Source organism: Calypte anna, chromosome 10 (assembly GCF_003957555.1).
Source record: "Calypte anna isolate BGI_N300 chromosome 10, bCalAnn1_v1.p, whole genome shotgun sequence".
NCBI lineage: Eukaryota > Metazoa > Chordata > Aves > Apodiformes > Trochilidae > Calypte > Calypte anna.
Genome location: NC_044256.1, coordinates 20,441,350 through 20,463,634, shown reverse-complemented (window position 1 = coordinate 20,463,634; position 22,285 = coordinate 20,441,350). Strand labels below are relative to the sequence as shown.

General features: G+C 49.1%; 1 protein-coding gene across 3 annotated transcripts in view; it reads right to left on the bottom strand.

Annotated features, from left to right (window-relative positions):
• Positions 1-7,135: 7,135 nt before the first annotated feature.
• MAP2K5 (mitogen-activated protein kinase kinase 5) overlaps positions 7,136-22,285 on the bottom strand; it is a 121,027-nt gene continuing 105,877 nt past the window's right edge. For 2 of the 3 annotated variants that reach the window (XM_030456890.1, XM_030456891.1), the window contains one exon: positions 7,228-8,735. In XM_030456890.1, coding sequence (XP_030312750.1) covers positions 8,631-8,735 — 105 coding nt within the window. In that variant the 3' untranslated portion in view covers positions 7,228-8,630. Of the gene's footprint in view, positions 8,736-22,285 lie in introns of all 3 variants that reach the window. The other variant, XM_008502155.2, reaches the window with a different exon arrangement.

The window sequence follows — 22,285 nt, the reverse complement described above, 5'->3', positions numbered from 1 at the left end:
CCCGCCACCGCTGCGTCCGCCCGGGCGAGGAGATGCAACAAGAGCGAGTGACCAACCGCGGCACCGAGGGAGGATCCGGATCCTTACTTGGAGCCCGCTGCACATTGATCCGGTGACAGCTAAAATAACGGGAAGACACACCCACTTAGCACCAGCATATTTACATTAACTGCCTCCGGGACCCCGCCGCCGTCAATCACCGATGCGCTCCAGTCAATCACGGCGCGGCTTTAAGGCACGGAGGAACGGGGGAGGGAGGGAAGGGAAAAAAGAAGGAGGAGGGGGTGGGGGGAGCGGGGGCCGCCACCGAGCGGGGACCCGCCCGGGCTGCCCGAGGTAAGAGCGGGGATCAGTCCCCGGGCTGCACCTGCGCGGGGCTCCGCGACGCTCCGCGCTTCTCCGCGCCCCTCCACCCCCCCCTTTTCTCACCTCCCGCAGTGTGGGTATCCCCGGGGGGGGACGATGCTCGTTGAAAGTTTGCGTGAGGAGCGTGAGGCAACGAAAAGAGGAGCCCCGGGAGGGTGGCGAAGGGACCCCATCGAAATCGGGGATGCGCAGCTACCGCGCATCCCCTCCGCTCCCCGCCGGGATGCGCGCTCCGCCGGTTCGGGGACGGAACGGAGGGTGAGGGGGGGACAGAGGAGCGCCAACGAAATCGCCGGGCAGCGATGACGGGAGGGGGCGAGTCCGGGTTTTTTCGTTCCCCACGGGGAGCCCCGCCACAGCGGCAGGAGAGGCGAGCACCGGAGCGGGGCGGAGGGGGGAGAACCGAGTGGCCGCCGGTCCTGTCGCTGTGGCGGGGGCCCACGGCCGCGTCCCTGCCCTGGTTGGGCTCCCCGCATGCAGCGCTCGTCAGGGCCACGTTAATTAAACTGTAATTAATCATCGCGTCCGGCCGCGATCGGCGCAATTACACCGATCAAACAGAAGTTAATAACGGCGCGGATCGCCCCCAGCTATTACTTTTGTGTGACCCCCCCCCCCCACTCCTCCCCTTCCTCGCCATCACCAGCGGCGCCAGGAGGATGCGGTGGAGCCGGCGCGGAGCGAGACGCAGGTGCGGAGCCACCCACCCATCGCCTCCGCTCTCCGCCGCGCTTGGACCGACCCCGATCCGCGCTCCCACCCGGGACGGCGGCCGCTCCCCCCGGGACGTCCCGTCGGGGAGTTGGGCAAGGGGAGTGGGTGCTGCGGCCGGGCCTTGCGGCGCGGCCTTCCCGCAATGATCGCAAGCCGAGCCGGTAATTATTCCTCGCCTTTTAATTATTTATCCTTTCCCTCCCGCTCCCCTCCCGCCGCCCTCCTCCAGCTAAGCGGACACAGGAGTGCGGGAGGGTCTCACGCAGGCGGCCGAGCCCCACGCGGTGGGGTTTTTAGGGTGACCTCCACGGCGTTAAACCCCTGCAGCAGCTGCGGAACCGACTGCGAGGCCACGCCGGGCTGCGGGGCACCGGGAGCGGGCAGCGGAACCGACCCAGTTGGTACCCCCAGAGCTGGGGCACGTCGGGGTGTCCGGGTGGGGTGGTCCGGGAGGACGAGGCTCTGCCTCAGCCCCCTCCACCCTGCCCTTCCCCGGGCCCTGCTGTTGCTACCTCGCTTCCCGCAAAGCTTCTCCGGAGCCCGAAGCGGAGGAGCCGGCCCGCGGCTCGCCCCGACGGTGTGCGGGGGGACAGGGACCGGTTCCAGGGCCCCATTCCCGGGACCCCCCGGGCTGAGACCCGCCCCAGCCCCGTCGCTCTGCCCGCTCCTCGCGGCCTCCGTAGCTTTTAACAGTTGAATTGACTGCAGGTTTTTTTCTTTTTTTCTTTTTTTTTCTTTTTTTCTTTTTTCTTTTTTTTTTTTTTGTCAGTTAATTAGGTTTAATTTACATAATTAGTACAGTATAAAGAGTATTGGGGATAATCAGGAGGTACGTCTCGCTTACTGTGTAAACACGGATTCGGAATTAAAAATCAGATGTAATTAAGGCGTGTGCGCGCGGCTTTTAATTGTAATGAATTTCTAATTAACGCTCAACGATCGCCGCACGCGTGAGCCGGGACGTTTTGCTGGCTCTGCCGCCGCCCCGTGAGCCCTCCCCCCTCCGAGGGTCGCCGAGCGGCCCGGAGGGTTGCGCGGCCGCGGAAGGGCCGCGGAGGAGCCGCGGTCACCGGAGGGAGGCGGCGGGCAGGGCGGTGAGCCCCGACGGGGCCCCCCCAACACACACCCGGTTCCACTCCAGCCCCGGGCCGAGCTGGCAGGAGAGGCCAGTGGATAATTTAGGTTAAAACTTAGGGAGCCGTGTCACGGGTGTATAAATAAATAATCGTGTGGGGCCACAGCCGCACACACAAGGCAAAAAGCCCCCTCTCTCCTGGAGGGCTGCGCCGAGATTGCCACATAAATCACGGCGGTCTAATTCAGTGGAAGTTTAATAAACGCCTCCTATTGGAAATGAATGTTCCCCATTTAACAGTTGTATCAGCACCATATAAAACCATGACCCCAATAAATTTAATTTTAGAGGCCGATCAATCCGGGCTTCTCTCTATCGATCCGCAGCGGCTCTGCGCCTTTACAGCCTCTTCCCCGGCCCCTCCCGGGGAGGCGGGGAGGGACGGGGAGGGGGAGAAGGAGCGTTTCGATTAGGCTCTTTATTAGGAAAAGATTGCTCCGAGAGGCCTGAAAATTAAACGGTGACATTTTAATTACTGGACATTGACAAAGGGAGCGGGAGGTGGCTCTCTGCAGGCAGGACACACTTCGCCTGACCCGGCGTGCCGAGCACCCGCCCAGGGCGGGCAGGGATGCGCAGGGATACGGCAGAAGGAGGGGTAGATCGGGATCTCCCCCCGGGAATCCTACTGTGACCAACAAATCCCTCTCTGTGTCCCCCGGTGTCCCTTCTAAGTGCCAACACACCCGGTTCGACCCCTCTGTTCACCCCAGTTGTCCCGCCTTGCACCCCTCATCTATGCACCCCCTCTCTCCCACCATACCCTCAGCTCCTCCACTGCCCAACCCCCCCCCAAAAAAACCTGCTGCCACCTCCTTGTCCCTTGTTCCCACACCCCGTAACCCCCTTCCCCAGGGTACTGCTATCCCCCACCCCACCCCATCTCTGCTGGCCCTAAATCTGCCTCATTTTCCCCGGGCCGGGGCAGCTGTGGAGCCACGGAGGAACTCAACCCACCCCACGGATCGATAGAGAGGACTTTATTGATCAGGTTAAACCATTCCCGGGATGAAACGGGACGAGCCCAGGGCAGCAAATCCCCTCTGCCACCCCCCTGCTATGTCCGGGACCATCAGGGCACCGTGCCCACCCCCCAGCCCCCTCCTCCAGGATGGAGTTGCACTCACCTGGAGCCCACCCAGCAGCTTTGTCTTGGCTGCAGAGAATTTTTCCTCCTGCTTTGTTAAAAGCCCCAGACATCTCTGTGCCATTAAACATCTCCCGGGCTGCCCGGGCTACTTATAAACCTTGAACTTTCCCTGCAGGACTGGGCGGTGGGAGCAGCAGCACTGGGATTCCTGGGAGGCAGCAGCTGCTCCGGCAGCGGGTAAGGCTCAATCCATAAATCCTGTCCTTGCCGCACACTTGTGCTTTATGGCCATCCCCGTTCCTGAAGGTAAAAACAGCCCCAGGTCAGCCCAGCTCCGCGGTGTTCCCACAGGGAAAGGCACAAACCTCTGAGCTTTGTTTTGCTTCAAGCACAACCTTCTTCTTACTTGATGCACCCAAAAATGCTTTAGAAGAATGAGAGATCTTTTTAGTTGTGTTTTTTTTGTTTGTTTGTTTGTTTGTTTTCTCCTCCCCCCAATTAGGCTTTCCCAGAGCAGGCCAGGCAGTCCAGTAGCATCACCAGTATGGTACTGGTGAGCTGGTGGAGCAGGATGGGGACAGCAAGTCCCGGGGACAGTCACCCCCATCCCTCTGGAGTTGTGCACAAGCTGCCTGTGAGCCCCCCCAGCCTGAGGGAACCCCCGGGGAAGGCTGAAGATCTCTTACCCTAAAACAGCTGCTATAGTTCATCAGGCTCTGATTCCCCCTCCCCACCAGAGAGGGGGACACAGGGACACGGTGCCCAGCACAGGGACATGGTGCCCACCAAGTTGGGGATCGGGCTGGCCCCTACCTGGGTCCCCTGGGACAAGGACCAGGCTGCACGGGGCAGGATTCACCCCCAGGGAACTCCACAGGGCTGCAGGGGATCTCCTGAGCACCCAGAGAAGGTTTTCTGCAGCTGCCAAAGAGCCGAGCTCACCTGGGATGTGTTTAACGCCCTCGATCCTGTGCCGAGGTTGGCTCCTGGAAGATGAGGAAGGATCAGGTCTCCTGGGGGGGTTGTTGGGTCTCTTATTGCTGCTGGTTCCAGGTCTCAAAGGGAACAGGAGGAAAAGGCTCCCAACAGAGGTGCTTTTAGTCCCCGGGCAGCTGAGCATCCTCGGGATTCTCCTTCAAACCCCCGGGAAGGGGAAGGATTCGCTGCTTCTCTGTGCCCTGGACCCCCGCGCTGCAACCAAGAGCTCCTCTTTGTGCTGGGACCCCCCAAAGATCAACCTTGAGGGGGCTCGGCTTGTGCAGCCCCCTGACCTCTCTTCTTCCTCCTCTTCCTCACCAGCCAAGGCTGCAGATTCCCTGGGAAGGTCCCAGGTGGGATGGGGACAACGCTGTCCCCCTGGGGCAAGAAGAGTTGGGCAGAGGGACACAGCCAGAGCTCCAAGCTGAGGGTCGGACCCCTCCCCACCCGTAGCACAAATCCCTCTGTCCCTAAACAGTGGCCCTGGGCTCCCAGAACCTTTGGATCAGCGGCTTTTGCTCCCTGTGGGATTAGTTTTGTTTTGGGTTTTTGGTTGGTTGGTTTCGTTTGTTTTTGTTTTATGGTTTTTTGTTTGCTTGTTTTGTTTTTTTAGTGGTGTGGGTTTTTGTTGTCTTTTTGTTTGTTTTTTTGTTTGTTTTGTTGTTTTGGTTTTTGTTTTGTTTTTTTGTTTTTTTCCCAGCTAAGACTCAGTTTCCCAGGTTTTGCTTCAGACCTTCTCCCCCTCCTCTCCCCCCCCGGCATCCCTGTGCCTCCTCCCTTTTTCCTATTTTCCCCTCCATGCCTCGAGGGGAACTTTCCCAGCAGGATCACAAAGGGCAAGGGAGGCAGGGAAAAGGAAAGGAAAGAGGGGAAAGGAGGAAAGCGAGCCCGGGAAACACAGAGACAGCACCTGCAGAGCCGAACCTCCCGGTTGCTGATGCTCTCGGACGTCAAAGGGATCAGACGAAGCCCGGAGGAGCCGTTCCTGGCGGCTGCTCAGATCCTGATGACACACACGAAGCTTTCCGAGCTGTTCTTTGGGAAACAAAGACTGTCCCTTCGCCTCTGGCAAGCTGCCAGCAGGGTGTGTTTGGCCACGGGATAGAAGAAACAAAAAATATTTGCTCATTCTCCGCTCCCTTCCAGAGCAAACGACCCCGGGCTCATCCCGCGGGCTGAGCTTCCCCTGGCAAAGCTCAGGGAAAAACTGGGAAAGTTTGGGCACAGATGGGACAGACCCAGTTCCTTCCAGAGCTGCCCCCTTCCCAAAGGACACTGGGTCTGTCGGAACCACGGTACCGATGGGGAGAGGAGACAGAGAGGGGTTGGGGGTGTCTCTAAATGAGGTGGGGGGCTGAGGAGGGGGAGATGGAGCACCTACTGCTGAATTAAATGTCCTCCCCCCCCTCCATGCCCTCTCCTGAGCAGGGCTCAGCTGCAGAGTATAAAATCACTGTGTTTTTGTAGGGTTTTCAGCCAGGAACAGCCCTGGGTGAGATCTCCCTGCCCCTTTCCCATCCTTGGGATGGGTTTTGGGGTTGGGATGGTGTTTGTTACACACACAGGAGGCTGGAGGCAGAGCCCGGGACTGAGATTGCTGGTTTTTTGGTCATCTCGGTGTCACCTCTGTGTCCCTGCACCCAAAAAAGGTTTTCCTTACCCCAAATGCAGCAGAACCCTTCAGCCTGCACTGTATGGGGGTGCCCCATGCCAGCCTCACCCCATGGCACAGACATAGGGTTGGCAACCACTTGCCACAGGGAGAGGAGCCCAGGCTGGGCAAGGACCTGCCAAGGAGATGCTGGCCATGGGTGGGGACACCGAGGAGGGCTCAAATGGGGTCAGGATCTGGGATGATTTAAGGCCATGCCCTCATCCTCTTACCTCTGCCCCGTGGTGGTGAAAATGGGGCTGAATTGCTTGAAGTGGTCTCTGTTTGCAGGGGGTGGGGGCTGGAAGGGGAGAGGGAGGTGATGGGGGGATTGGGGGGGCCCAGCAGCTCCCAGGCAGCAACACAAAGTGGGCTGAGGGGTCCCATGGGGCTCCAGCACCCTTGAGCCACCTTCTCCTTTGGGGAGAGCAGACCTTGGGGTGGCAGCAGGGCTGGAGCAAACCAAAGCTCCTCACTCCCCCCCAGCCCTGATTCCCCCCACCCAACAGGGTTAACTCAGGGCAGAAGTGGTGCCACCAAGCAGCCCCCCAGCTGCTTGTCCTTCTGTCCCCTGGCTGCACCCAACCCAAGGACTTGGGGAAGGGAAGAGGGCAGAAGAGGCCCCAAACCTCTGATTGGAATGCTGGAGGACAGGGAGGTTCATCCACTGACAGCCCCTCAGCCAGGAGGTCTTTCCCATTTCCAGCAGCTGGCATCCCACATGGATTCCCCTCCTGATCTCCCTGCCAGGAAAAACAAGAGGGAAAACCTGGGGTTTCCTGAATTTTTCACTAAATCTCAGGGAGAGACCTTTTTTTATCCTGAGAAAGTGAGGGCAAAACTGTTAAGAGATAAATGGAAGGGCTGGCTCTAGCCTGGCTGGCTCCCAGGGAAGGAATTTGTCTCACTTTAGAAAAAGGACCTGAAGGTATGGAGCTGGTTGGCTCATTCATTGTTCTGTTATCTGCCAGGGAGGTTGTGACATCAGAGCAATTAAGACAAACTTTAGTCTATAAGTTCATGCCTGCAACCTCTATACTTCAAAAGAAGACAAATGACCCCTCCAAGGAAGGAAACACAGCAATTTCCAGGCTGCTTCCAAAGGAACATTTTGGATTTGCAGTGGTCCAGAAGGAATTTTTCACCCCCTTTGTTTTGTTTTTTTTTTTTTTAAGCTGCTGGTATAGAATAAACTACCTGAGCTTTTCTCTTTTTTATTTTTTTAGCAAAAGTTTATTTCTAATGCAAAAACCAAGCAAACAAAAGCCCCAACCTCCTCCCCTGCCCCACTCACATCAGTGTTTTAATTGTTAACCTGAAACTTGCCTTAAAACCCAACCCTACCTTTCACTGCTTTCCTCTCTTCTGCCCGTTTTAACAAGCATCTTGACACAAGGCCTGGTGAAACGGGTGCCAGGCAGCTGTGAAAACACACACAGCAGCTGCAGGAGTGACCAACACACAGCAGAGGCTTTGCAATTGTTCCTCTTACCTTTGTGGTACCAAAAAAACCCTGGGAACCTCTGCTTGACCCATCTGCACCCATCACCCAGTGATGCAGGAAAAGATGGGACCCAGGTGGGTAGGAAAAGAAGGGACCAAGGTAGGTAAGAAAAAAAGGGACCAAGATGCTTCCAAGCAAACCAACTGCTGTGATGAGAAGTAAAGAGGAGGCTCATTGCTCCCTACACCTACCTGAGAGGAGCAACAAGGGATGGGACAAGAGGAACAGCCTCAAGTTGTGCCAGGGGAGGTTTAGGTTGGAGCTTGGGGACAATTCCTCCCTGGAAAGGGTTGTCAGGGCCTGGCCCAGGTGGAGTCTCCATCCCTGGAAGGGTTTCCAAGCCCTGGAGATGTGGTGCTGAGGGACAGGGGTGGGTTGGGGGTTGAATTCCATGATTCTCCAATTCTAACACCCTGCTGAGTGTCCTGAGGGCAGAGCTCAGGTCTCTCTGCCAGGTTCTCTCCCCCCAAGCTTCTGGGGTGGCCTTGGCCCCTCAGGTGGCACAAGCAGCACCTCCCATCCTTCATCTGCAACCTCCTGCATCTGCTGCTCCCCCTGCACAGGCAGAGGCCACCACCAGCTCATGGTCCTGCCCAGCTCCAGGGATGGAGCTTGGACTCCCTGGTCAGGAGAGAGCTCTCTTTATTCACCTCACCTCTTCCCACCTCAGCAAAACCTTTCAGTGTTCAGAGCTACCTGCTGAAAAGCAACCCCTCACCTCCTGACAGGATGGACAAATCCAGATATTCCTTCTGTTTGTTTGTTTGCTCTTGTTCTCCATTTCAACCCAGCATTTTGTGGCTGACTGCACTCGGAAACAGCCAAGAGCTCCTTACAAAATCCTCTGAACACTCAGTGTGTCACTCATACAAACAGCAAAACCAGTTAAAAAATACTCTGGAGCCCAGAAATATACAATACATTCAATAACAAAAAAAAAAAATAGATATAAAATACTTGCTTTAAGGCTGTGTACAGTTTAACTGAAGACAAATCTGAGGACATTAAATTGCTCAGCAACATAAGAAATGTGGGAAGAAAATTCCTTAATGTGAAAGAGGCAGCAACAAAGATCCTGAAAAATTCTCTCGATGCTTCTAGAAAGGTTTTGTTGTTTTTTTTTTTAGTAAAATATGATCCAGAGAGACTGAGAGTCCAAAGTGTGGGGCTGCTGGTCCAGGCTGAGCTGCTGTCACTGAGGTCCTTGGGTCGAGCGCCGTTCCTCGAGCATCCTGCAGACCCACATGGACACCACTTCTGCATTCCCATCGTTGTACTGGACAATGAAGGGATGGCCCTGGGAAGAGGGATGGGGAGAGTTAGCCAAGACCAACACATGAAATTTGAAGATTTTTCCTCTGAAAAACCACCAAGGTTGGAGGTTTTTTTTAGGATCAACGCAACCCTTCCGATGAACAATCACAAAGGTTTGGGGTTTTTTTTTTAGGTGGAACTTTTCTTCAGATCTTACTGGGACCAGCTCAGTTGCATTCCTGGTTAACCTCAGAGAAAAAGACCCTGAAAGTGGGGAAAAAGGAGAAGTGAGTTTGCCTTCAAGTGAAAGAAGAGCTGGGAGGTGGCAGGAGACGTTTAGTGGCTTCATCCCTCAGCTGTGACACAGATCTGACTTAAATGAAATGTTTCCCCACCCATTATCAGGAGGAACCACACTGCAAGCATGGCCAGGCCTTGGTGGAGAGAAGATAATTTAATTTAGCCTCAGCAAAGCTCCCCATGATCAGCAGTGAGTATTATGGGCAACTTCAACAGCTGCTGGAGCAACCAGGAGAGCAAAACTCAGGAGATGCCAAACATCACCCAACTCCTGCAAACCAGAGGCTGCTGTCTCACTCTCCTGTGCCTGAAAGCTTCCAAAGCAAAAGTCAGTTCAAAGAACTTTGAATTCCCCACCTCAGCTTTGGCACTGCTCCAGCTCTAAGCCCTTAATTTTATCTCCAGGCCTTTGAAATTGTGGCCAGCTGCTACCTGCCATTGCAATTGACCTTTCCCAGTTTGCTCTTTGTAACTGCTACAGAAATAAATGTTTCCCTCCCAATATTAATTTTTTTTTTTTTCTGGAAGCAAATTGCTTCCTTTCAGCCTTTCTTAGCTGTAGGCAGCCACTTCAGATCTGTCAGAGAGCTCTGAATTTCCCACCCTGGTTACTCAGTGTTTGCTTGGGGTCCACCAAGAACACATCCAGAGGTAGCAGAGTCCATTTGGGAGCTGTAAGGAGAGCAGCAGAACCAGCTCAGTGCTACCAGGAGAGGATGGATGCTCCTCAAATGATGCACTTAGGTACAGGGATGCTTGGGGCACTGAGCAGAAGGACAATGGCTTTTTCCTCCCAACACTTGGCTATGAGAAATCTTCAGGAAATCTTCCTAACATCAGGAACAACACTAAACCAACACTACCTTCCTTTTTTTTTTTTTTTCTTTCATCTCTTACTCCAGATATTCCACATCTGTTTGGGTTTTGCCATTTAACTACACAAATCCAAGCTGAAATATTATTATTATTAAAGGGAGAGAGGGATTCAGCACCTGCCTCCACTGTGAACTGACAAATCAGATTGATATTAAACCTTCCTTGGTGCAATCACTGCAATGCAGACAGCTCAAGCCCCACCAGTGATGGCTCAGCCAATGTTTCTGAGTCTCAGCATCACTCAGGAGCTCACCCCAACAGCAAAACCACAGAAGGAAGCAGGACCCTAAGGGAAGAGATGCTCTCCAGAGGAGCAAGAAGGTACCACATGACAGAGCTGATCCCATCAGAAAAGTTTTCCCCCTGAGGACAGCCAGAGGTTGGGATGGTGTCCCAGGGGAAGGGGGGGATTCTCCCACTTTGGGAAGTTTGAAGTCTCAGCTGGATGGGTGCTGGGACATCTCATGCAAACAATAATAATAGAGGGGTTGGAACAGGTGATCCTGGAGGTCCCTCCCAACCTGACATTTTCTGCTTCCATGATTCCATCCCCACGTATTTCACATTTGCTCAGACTTCAGTACAAAGCAGCCCCCACCTCCCCCTGAATCCCTGCTACTCAGCAGCATCTCAAGTACATTAAAAAGCCACCACCCAAAGAGGTCCCCACGCCTCCCTTACCCCAACCACAACATCCAGAATTTTCTGCAGCTGGGGGGATGCAGCCATGGGCAAGCACACAGCTGAAAAGGTCAGGGAGGACAGGGCCAGGGCCAGCCCCAGAGTGAGTGTCAGCCAGCCTAATTTTCTGTGTCAACTTGGAAAATTAGATAAAGAATGACAAACTGGGCTTTTTAAATGAACTTGTCTCATCTGGTTCTCTTGATAAAGGGTATGTTTCTCCAGCCAGGCTGTCCCACCAGACAGGTTCACTCTTGCAAAGGGGAGAGCCTGGCAGAGGGTGATGTAAATGATTTAAATATCTGACATGAAATTAAAAGGGCAGTGCCCTCCCAAACACACAGCCCTGGTAATTCCAACTCCTTGCTCACAAACCATCAATCATTCAGCCCAGTCAATTAAATTGCCATTATTCAAGGGTAAAAGTTCTGTAATTTTACCTACCCTTAAAATTCAGCAATTTGCTTTCATGGCCTTCTCCTCCAGCCTTGAGGACTCTTTTGTTTCTGATATTAACCCACCCAGAGCCCGTTGCTTCAGACTTCCCATTGTCTGACCCAGACCCATGGGCCTTCTCCAGCCCCTGATGGCTCCAATCTGCTCTTTGGGATTGCTGGAAGCAACCAGGGTGAAGTATCCTGGGACACAGCCTGAGCAACACCCAGAGCCCCAAATCTGCAAACACCCAGGCTGCTGCCTGCTGACACAGCCTGAAAAATAAGGGACAAGCTGCCAAGAGAGACATGGAGAGAAAGCTGATGGATACAGAGAAGGAAGGAGGGACACCATGGGAGGGACACCATGAAAAAGGACACCATGAGGACACCATGGGAGGGACACCATGAGAGGGACACCATGAGAGGGACACCATGAAAAAGGCCACCATGAAAAAAACCACCATGAGGACATCATGGGAGGGACACCATGAAAAGGACACCATGAAAAAGGCCACCATGAGGACACCATCAGAAGGACACCATGAAAAAGGCCACCATGAAAAAGGCCACCATGAAAAAGGCCATCATAAGAGGGACACCATGGGAAGGACACCATGAAAAAGGTCACCATGGGAGGGACACCATGAAAAAGGCCATCATGAGAGGGACACCAAGGGAGGGACACCATGAAAAGGCCACCATGAAAAAAACCACCATGAGGACACCATGGGAGGGACTCCATGAGAAGGACTCCATGAGAGGGACACCATGAGAAGGACACCATAAGAGGGACACCATGAAAAGGCCACCATGAAAAAGGCCACCATAAGAGGGATACCATGAGAGGGATACCATGAGAAGAACACTATGAGAGGGACACCATGAAAAAGGCCACCATGAGAAGGACACCATGAGAGGGACACCATGAGAAGAACACCATGAGAGGGACACCATGAAAAAGGCCACCATGAAAAAGGCCACCATGAAAAGGACACCATGAGAGGGACACCATGAGAGGGACACCATGAGAAGAACACTATGAGAGGGACACCATGAAAAAGGCCACCATGAAAAAGGCCACCATGAAAAGGACACCATGGGAGGGACACCATGGGAGGGACACCATGGGAGGGACACCATGAAAAAGGTCACCATGGGAGGGACACCATGAAAAAGGTCACCATGAGAAGGACACCATGAGAGGAACACCATGAAAAAGGCCACCATGAAAAAGGCCATCACAAGAAGGACATCATGAGAAGGACACCATGAGAGGGACCAAACTCTTGTGTTAACAACAACATAACCACAACACCCAGCCAATAACCTGTGACAACAAAAGGCCTTCCACTTCCACAAGGTGCATTAGAAGATAAGCCTGTTGGTTGCAAAAGCACCAGTTTTTAAAGCCCTTTTTTTTTCCCCAGGAATCCTCCCCAGACTGTGCAGTTAAAGGACTGTGCTCCCTTTATTACAGAGAAGCACAGACAAATTATACATTTCATTTAAAAATCTGAATTCAGCCTAATGAAAAAAAAAACCAAAAACCAAAAACCAAACAAAAAACACAATAAAAAGATCCCAACTGTTGCAGCCACAGACTATCAAGACGATGGCAGTGCCCTCAGACAGCATTTCAAATACAGTTTATTAGGCTGTGATATGAAAAGGGTATTTTTATTGCATGATATAATGCAATGGGACCTTGGGCGCTCTGCAGAAGGACCTTGCACTCAGAAGTGTAATGAACCCATAGTCCAAAAAACATTATACTGTACATTAACCTATCATTAATGGCACATTAGGGCTAGGGGCATTGCACGCTTGCTGGTCAGGGCTCCATCAGGACAGGATGGAGGAAACCACAGTCTTCACAGGCTTAAAACAAATAGAGAAAATAAAGATTACTGATGGCTACAGGCTGCTTTAAGGGAAGCTCACTCCCTGCTTAAGATGCAGTTTTTGATGCCAGTTTTTGAAAGGAGGGGAGGGAGGAGACAATGCAGTTTCTTTGGGTAGCATTAGGAATGGCACATCACTGCTCTGCAGCACCCTGGTGCACCTGATGCAGCCAAACTGAGGTTTTCCTGCCCCAAACCTGGCAGCTCTGGGGCATCTTTGAAAACTAAAAGGGAAACTGGAAAACTGCTTCCTTTCCCTGACATTCCTGATGTTGCTGGTTAAGGCTTTCTTGACAATAAGAATTGGGATTGAGGAATCCTGGGACTTCCTAGGACCCCTCTGCTTCCATTTGCATCCATTTCCACCCCACCCTGTCTGAGAGCCTGAGTCTGCCAGTTTGGAAAGGAAGAATCATAGAATGGTTTTAGGTTGGGAAGGGATCTCAGAGATCATCTCCAAGCTCCCTGCCATGGGCAGGGACACCTCTCATCCAGCCAAGGATGCTCCAAGCCTCATCCAACCTGGCCTTGGACACCTCCAGGGAGAAGACAGCCACAACTTCTCTGGGCAATCTGCTCCAGAGGCTCAGCACTGAAGAACTTCTTCCTGATGTCCAGCCTAAAACTCTTCTCCAGTTTAAACCCATTTCCCCTTCTGTTGCTGGACACTCAAGTCCTTCTCCAGCCTTCCTGTAGGTTGCATTCAAGTATTGGGGGGCAGCTCTAAGGTCCCCCTAGAGTCTTCTCCAGGCTGGACAATCCCAGGCTCTCCTCCCAGCAGAGATGCTCCAGCCCCTGGCTCATCTTTGTGACCCTGACTGCCTGTAAAGCAGCACAAAAAAGTTATCACCCCAGCAAGGTGATGCCACCAATGCTCTTCACAGCTCCTGCCATTCCCTGAGCTCACCCACTGGAGAGGAAATTCTTACCCATTCACATGTTTGATGGGAATACAAGTCAGACCTCCAAAAAAGACAAATAACAAACCTCAGCTCTGGAGCTGGACACCTGAAGACCTAAAGTTCTTGAGGAAGACAAAATACCCCAGACTGACCCCCTCCCCCAGCACGTGTAAGGTTTCATCACTCTTACCACTGCCTCCAGAAGTGGAGGTTTTCACATCTAGAGCTCCTGCCTCCAAGGACAAGGCAAACAAAAGGCTGCTCTAATTATCTGTGCTAACTCTCCACAAGGCTGAGTTCTGCTCCCACAGCCAGGAATAGCAGCGAGGAATCCTCAGGCCAATACTCCCTGCCTGACTCCCTGAGCATCACTGATGGCACAGGAGGTGTCAGGGCCCTCCTCAGCAGATTTCCCTCCATCACTTGCTTCTAAAGTTTGCAAGACACTGATTTCAGTGTGGTCTGGCTGTTTCCAGCTCCTGCTTCCCTTCTGCCAGTTGAGGGTGGCTTCTGACCACGGGATGGACCCTTTCCAAGGGCACTGTTTGGAAGAGCAGTGGCTGGAAGCTTTATGTGCATGGCTACAAAAGATGTCCCAAAGCTCCAGTAAGGTCAAGCCTTGCTTTGAGACACAAATTCCTCCAGAAATGAAGCCTCCTTGTCTCTCCCATGCAGCACCTGCAGGGATGGGATGGCACATGGCAAATCAGTTGAGCTTCTCCCATCCCATCCCATCCCATCCCATCCCATCCCATCCCATCCCATCCCATCCCATCCCATCCCATCCCACGGTTCTGGCTGACCTGGAACCAAGTGTTCACCAGTCCAGTTCTCTCTCCAAACTCCTGTTCCCTGTAGAGCAACTATTCAGGCCAAGAGCTGCCCTTCTGCTGAGGTTGGTAAGGAATTCAGCATTCCTGAGAGCCTGGTGTTGACTGATTGCTAGAGGGGAAGTGCCCATGGCAGGGAACATGGAGCCTGGATGGACCCACGGGAGCCTGGAAAGCTGTGGGTGGCACAGGTGGGCTGAGGACAGAGGGGCTCTGAGTTAAGAGGACAAAAGTAGCCAGAAAACAGTGTTTTCACAGAATTCCCCACCATCACCTGGCAGCTTGGGATGCAGAAAGGGGAGATTTCCCCAGGGAAAAATTCAGGGAGCCAGAAAGCTGCATCCATGGGGGGCATTTCCCGGGTGGAGATGAAGCAGGGACAGAAACACAAAGCAAAATCCAGTGTCATTTGTCTCCTTGAAGTTTCTGCTCTCCTTCCTCACTCCTTTTTCCACCCCAAAGTGCCCAACAGTTCCAAGGGCTGGGAAGGAGTTTTGTTTGTTGCATGGCCTCCCTAACATGCACTGTAATTAAAATGTTGATTACTAAACAGTTTAAATCTATGACAGACAATGCAGTTAAAGCCTACAGTTAGGTCAATATGTGATTTAGATTTGCCATTTAAAAAACTCTCATTTAAATTTTGCATACATTAATCACTACCATACTTCAATGTTCTGATATCCACCTGACTACACTATTAAAATAAAACTTGCTGCCCCAGGGAAATCCTACTTATTCTTAATTGTTTCGAGGCTTTGATGGGCTTTTAATCTAAGATTAATTTATGCAATTTTAAATAACTCTTCTTATGATTAATAAGCTTGAAAATTAAAAGGAGTCTAAAGCAATTATAATGAGCATTTGGTCATAACCTCATTAGGAGAAGGAGTGAAGGATACAGCTCCAGAATTCTTACAAGACTACAATTTAAGGTTACTTTCAGAGGAGTCAAACATAGTTCTTGAAATTGCAAAGGCAGATTAGCCTGGGTCACTCTCAGAACTATGGCTACCTAGATTAGCACACTAATGAATTTATCCCTCTGACGATAGTCAAGATGGTGAAAAGCTGATACAAAATGTATCAAAGATAAATGGATAGATAAATACAAAGATAAATGGATAATACCACCAAGCACTGAATTCTTGGAGATGTATTTCTTGTCCATCCTTGGGCTTTTCTTTTCTTGAGAAGGATTTCCCCTTTTTTTTTTTTTTTTTTTTTTGTTACTTATTTATTTCTGGATTAGCTTTACCAACACTTCACTTACTTTTTATAAGATGAAATTAACTGCAAGTGATTTTCAGCTGGTTTAATAGTTTTGTGGAGGCACCAACTGCCTGCTGCAGCTGAAGGAATTTGTCTTTAAATAAATTTGTCTTTAAATAAATTATTTCAAGTCCCTGAGCATAATGGATGGACCAAGGAAGAACAGAAACCTGAAAACCTTCACCTGAGGAAGACCTGGCCACGTATCACACCTGAATTTCCATTTTTAAACAGTAATAGAGATCCTTCCATTATGATTAAAAACCTTTCTTTCAACCTTCTCCTGAAGGTCTGGACATGGGCTATAGCCCAATGATGTTCTGCTGGCCTAAAAGCAGGTGGACTTGTGATGTGTCTGGGCTGGCAACTCCTCATCACTCAGGGTCCAGAGAGAATTTTTTTTTTCAGGTCAGATTAGCAGGAATCAGTGCAGCTCCTCTGACTTTTGTAGGGTGGCCCTGACCTCAGACAACTCCAGGGTGTCTGACCCTTGAATGGGTCTGATTTTTGCTGTTCCCTCTCTGTAGCATACCCTATCCTTACATCTCCTACATACTTTTGCTTTTGGCTGTGGCACAGAGCCCTCTATTCACCCATCTGCAGATCATTCTTTCCACAGCAGTTCTGGTTTTGATATTTGCTGTTAAACCCATAACTATCTGGCATGCTTCTTGGTGCTCAGCCAACCAACTCCCAGCAAAGGTATTCTCATTTTTTTATTCTTTTGTTTTTGTGATAATTCTTACAAAAAAAAAAAACCTCAAACAACTGCAATATAATTGCAGCCTGCTTCTGCAAGTGATGCTGAGGTTAAGAAGAGCTGTGGAAGAGGAATAGAGAGAGTGGCCCAGGGCTGATGGAGGATGTCAACATTAGCAAGCTGTCGACAACAGAAGCAGAGCTGCAGAGTGAATCAGTTGGTGCAACATTTTCAGGGATAGAAGAGGTTTTACTTTTTGACCAGCTCTGAAAAAAGAGCAGCAGATTCCCACCAAAAAGCCACAACTGCCCTGAACTCCAATGCAGATGCACCTGAGGAAGCCTCTTCAGCTCATACCTCACCACAAGCACAGGACAAGTCTCCTTGCCACCAGAGCTAGTCTGAAATTAAAAGCTGATGTAGTATTTCCTTCAAATGGGTACTAAGTGCTCCCCTGAACTAGGAAAAAAAGGTAGGAATAAAAAACCAAGTTACCTCCAACTGTTGAGAAACTGGTTTCTGCCAAGAGGAAAAAAATAAACCACTAAACTGGGGTGAGCTGAAGCAATTTCCTAGGTATTTTTCACCCAAACCTTGGAGCTGAATGTGCCATGTGTATACACACGTGCATGCACACACAGACAACAACAACCAGAACCAAAAAAACTCCAGAAAATGATGTGGCTGGAAGCAAAAAGGGAGAAGGAAACAGCTCAGGCTTCGCCAGGATTTCTGTGATGAAGTTTCTGGAAATGAACAAGTTGTGGTCTAACACCCCCCCTGTACAGTCACATTCCTACACACCATCTGATTCCAGTGCAAAACAACATCTTTTTTAGTAAAGAGAGTAAATAAAGCAAGTATTGAATGATCAGGCACCAACATGGTGTCACATCACCCATCTCAGGGGCAGGGGAAGGTACGAAACCACTGCTGAACCAACACCTGGGATAAAGCAGAGAGAAGGCAGAAAAATACATCACTACTGGCTGGCTTGGGGGAAAAAAAAGAAAAAAAAAAGAAAAAAAAATTCCTTTGAATCTCTCACAAGGTCACTGAACAAATGACTGAAGCCAGGAGAACCATTTCCATTCTCAGACTTGGGATTTTAACGCCCCCGTTCCCAACCGGGAGCCTTTCCCTGGTGAAACCCTGGCTCTCTCCAGGAGCCATCCAGATTTTACACCAGCAGAATGTTCACTCTCCCAGCATCTCCCATTAAATCTGAAGAGGCAGATGCACATTTATGGGACAATGAACTTTTCCAGGGCTGCAGCTCGTGGTGCTTTCCTATTACAGCCTCAATAAACCTGCGCATCCCCGCGCTGCGGCAGCTGCCTTGGGTGGGAGGGGATCAGCTTCTTAAAAAAAAAAAAAAAAAGATTAAAAAAAAAAATGTTTAATTTAAAAATTAGAAACTGGAGCAGGCTGTGAGCACAGAGGTTGATTGAAACAAAATTTAAATTCCTGTCAAGCCCATTTAAACACAGGGGCCCTTCATAGACAATTAGCTGCTCCCTGTGAATGCTGAATAAACTCAGGCCTGGTCACTGTTAGAAGAGAGCAGACCCACTGTGAGGAGCTGGAAAAAAAATTAACTAAAATCAGGCTGTATGAAATATTTAGCCTCCCAGTTTATCACAGGGGTTTGGAAGTGTAAACAAGACAAAAATCGATTCCTCGGTGCCCTCCAATCAATCCCCCAAAATGGTTAGGGCATCTGTTTCTGCTAAATTTTGTTTACTCTGGCAGATTTGCCTTAATTGCAGTTGTTTATCTCCCATTGTCCCCGGGGCCCTAATCTCCCGATTACTAATACTTAACACTCATTTCACATCTAAAGCTACTTCTAATCCTCAACAGGTTTCTGGGGCTCTTAAAATTATTGAAACGGTGGAGAGGGGAGATGCAACCTCTTTGTGCAAGGCCCATTTTCCTATCTCCTACCAGCTGGGTCCTATCATCACCAGGGATGGCTGCAACAAAGGTGCTAAAAGGCTCTTTCACAGCCACTGCTGCTCCACCGGGGATTCAGGGGATAAAAAAGAGCTTTGATGGAAATAGGGAAAAAAAAAAAAGGAAAAAAACGGGGAAAAAAAAAAAAGCCCTGAACAAGAGGACTATAACAGTCCAGCCAAATAAAGTTACTGTCATAATCAACTGCTGTCAATCACAATGAAAATCCAATTAAAAATCTTTCAGTGCAGCCCTCTTCAGTAGAAAAATGTCCCCTATTTATGTGCCTTTTTGTCAAGTGCACAAATTAGAAAGAAATATTAATTGATTTTTTTTTTTTACTACTTTAGGCCCTGATCCTCCAGCTGAATTTCTGGGGATGCAAAGAATCGAGCGGCACAAATCTGATTAAGGGATTTGAGGCATAATGCACACAGGTCACTAAGAAGCCCTATCTCTATCTCCTGCTTTATACTCTGCTTATTCATGGGCAATTATTACTCTTATTTAATACTGCAGGAGTGACTGGAGGTGCTAAGCAGAACACAGACCCACAAGTCCTGGGACTGCAGAGTCTGAATCCATGCAAATCTGGACCTATTCAAAACTCCACTTGGATCATCCAAAACAAAAATATTATCCACACATTCCAAAAGTTGCCTCTTGGAGCAAATTCCTTGATGCCTTTGGCATGAACAGGAAGGAAAACAGAAAACATGGTTCTTACTTTGAATCTGTACCAATTAAAAATTCCACTTGGATCATCCCAAAAATAAAAATATTGTCCACAGATCCCCAGAGTTGACTCTTGGAGCAAATTCCTTGATGCCTTTGGCATGAACAGAAAGGACAATAAAAGAAATGGTTCTTACTTTGGAACTGTCAACAGATTATTGGTTTTGTTTTAAATAAATATAGAGATAAACAAGTAAATAAATAAACATTGACAGATACAAACACCAAGAAAACAAACACACAACTTCTCAATGTCTCCTCATCAGTCCTGCTACCAAAATGAGTGAGATGTAAAGTTGTCTCCCTGCCTGGAGAACCACAGAAAAACCAGAAATGCCAAAAGGAACCATTGGCTCAAATTAAAGTGCAAAGCCCAGGAGACTCAAGTAACAAATAATATTAACTGTACCACTCTAAGGCATTGCCAAGTTATCTTTCTCCAGTTTCCTAGGATTTTCAATGCTTCTTCAAGCCAGCTGGAGTTATTTCTTTTCACATTTCACTGGAAAGTACCAGAATATTGTGAGGTTTTTGAGCAAGCCAGAAAGTCAGATGTCCACATTTTCTGTAAGAAGTCAGGGGTTGCATGAGCAGAGGACAGAGATGAAACAGAACACCTTAAAACTCCACCACTCCTGAGCTAACCTTGTCACCATCTCAGTCTCCTGGAGTTGCTGGATTTAGTGACACTGATAAAATGCACTTCTCCATTTTGATGGCTGGTTTCTCAGGTGACAAAGAAGAGAGAATCACATCCCCAAGGTGGCTTTTTCTTGAGTTTTTGAAAGACAGAGGGAAAGAAATCCCTAACCCACCTTTCCCCTTTCCAGCTCTGTAGGGAATAAGTTAAACAATGCAGCCAACTGAAATAATTTATTTTTTTTTATGTTATATTTTAAATTCCAACTCTTGAGCTACCCTGACCAAGCAATGATGAACACAAGAACCATCCTAAGCCCCAGTGCAAAATCCCAGCATCAAGAAAGTCAATTTAAAATCTGACATTGCCTTTAAGGTGTCTGGGCTTTGATCCAGAACTCCTTGTCCACTGTACAGCTGAATTGATAGCCTGAAGATGCACTTTAATATTTATCATATTTACAACAGCTAAAACACTTGGCTCTGTCCTTTTTTATTTCTTTTTTTCCTTGGGAAATGAGGCAAGAGCCCTTTTCCTTCACACCTGGCATGTGTTTTGGTGTCTGCCAGAATTTGTCCTTGTCACGGGGTGAATAACTGGATCACTGTGACAAGAGGAGAGTTCTAAATGTTTGCAAACAAAGCCATCCATCACAGGTTCAAGCACAGGCATTTTTATGCTGGACAAATCATCACTGATAGGATACCCTGCACTGGCTCAGGAGACAAAAAAAAACCAAAACAAACCCAGTAGCCCAAGAGGGAAAATTCTTGGCTTCCTGTGATCCAGCAATGATGCATAAACATCTAGAGAGGTGCAGACAGGAACATTTATCTGTAAAGCTGCCTTCAAAAGATTTAGGGGATGTGTCTGGGTAAAACTAAGTGCAGAGGAGCCCTCTGGTCCTTCTCAAAAGAAACCCAACCTGTGCAGCCATCTCAGCTGCTTGGGCAGTGATGCCACTGCTGTAAAAGCCAAATTAGCTGCTGGGGGAAACCCCTCCTATTGACAAATGCAAGAGGCAGTATTTTATTGGCTTTATTCTGAAGGTTTATATGAAAATCCAGGGAGGATTACACTGATCCTCCATTTGGTTGTTTAACCCATAGAAGCATTTCCTAAGAGCACAGGGAACACAATAAGCTGCAAACAAGTTTATCTACCTGGTAAGAAATGCTGCTATCCAGACCCTCTAGAATACAGCTGCTTAAAATATAGTTACTTAAAATACAGCTACTTAATACACAGCTGCTTAAAAGCTTCACATTTTTAATTTCCTGTGCTTGCTGGAGATGGGGGAACTGCCAGCCAGAATCCACTTCTGAGACCCTGCAATATCTTGACACACATCTGAAGGTATTTAAATTGGAAAACAACACCCACTGTAGCTAATGAGATGTGTTTGGTCTGAACACCCTTCCTGAAATGGAGAGAGGGATTGCTGAATGCCCATGAATGGGATATTTCAGAATGACATTGCGCATTAAAATTAAAGAAAAAAAAAAACCAAACCACAAAAAAGAATGGGTTTTCCAGCAGGTCACTGGGTTTGACACAGGTGATGTACAATTAATCACACAATCTTCTGAACTAATCAAGCACCCATATTAAAAGAATCAGTAATTTAAATTAAAAGGAAGGAGAAAACCCCGTAGGTGTGTTTAGAATGTGGAGAATTTACCAAAAAATCTTTGTGCAAAAGTAATCTAGCCCATAAGGTGACTGTTCCCTTGGTCAAAAGTTGCCTCTCCCAGCCCCATAATTCCTACAGAAACCCAAGCAGCATCTTTTAGACATCCATGGGAAATACTGCCACATGCTTGACTTCTGCTATTTCCAATACAATTCCTTTAAGTAAATCACTTTTGTTTAAGTGTCCATGTGTAGCACATTGCCTAACAAAAAAAACCCACCAAAAAACCCAACCCCACTCAACAAGAGACCTGAACCAATCCTGCTGGCTTTCAAGCTGCAAAAGACAAGGCCAAGCTTCCATCTAAAAAGGAGATTTTAATTACCAAAGCAGGACAGTGATATCATAAAGGTAATTTCTGCTGTCTTAACAAAAGAAAACCATCAAAAAACCCAACCCAACTATATAAGAGACCTGAACCAATCCTGCTGGCTTTCAAGCTGCAAAAGATAAAACCAAGCTTCCAGCTAAAAGGGATTTTAAGCAACTACCAAAGCAGGACAGTGATATCACAAAGGCAATTTCTGCTGTCCTAACAAAAAAAACCCACCAAAAAACCCAACCCAACTCAACAAGAGACCTGAACCAATCCTGCTGGCTTTCAAGCTGCAAAAGACAAGGCCAAGCTTCCAGCTAAAGAGGAGATTTTAAACAATTACCAAAGCAGGAC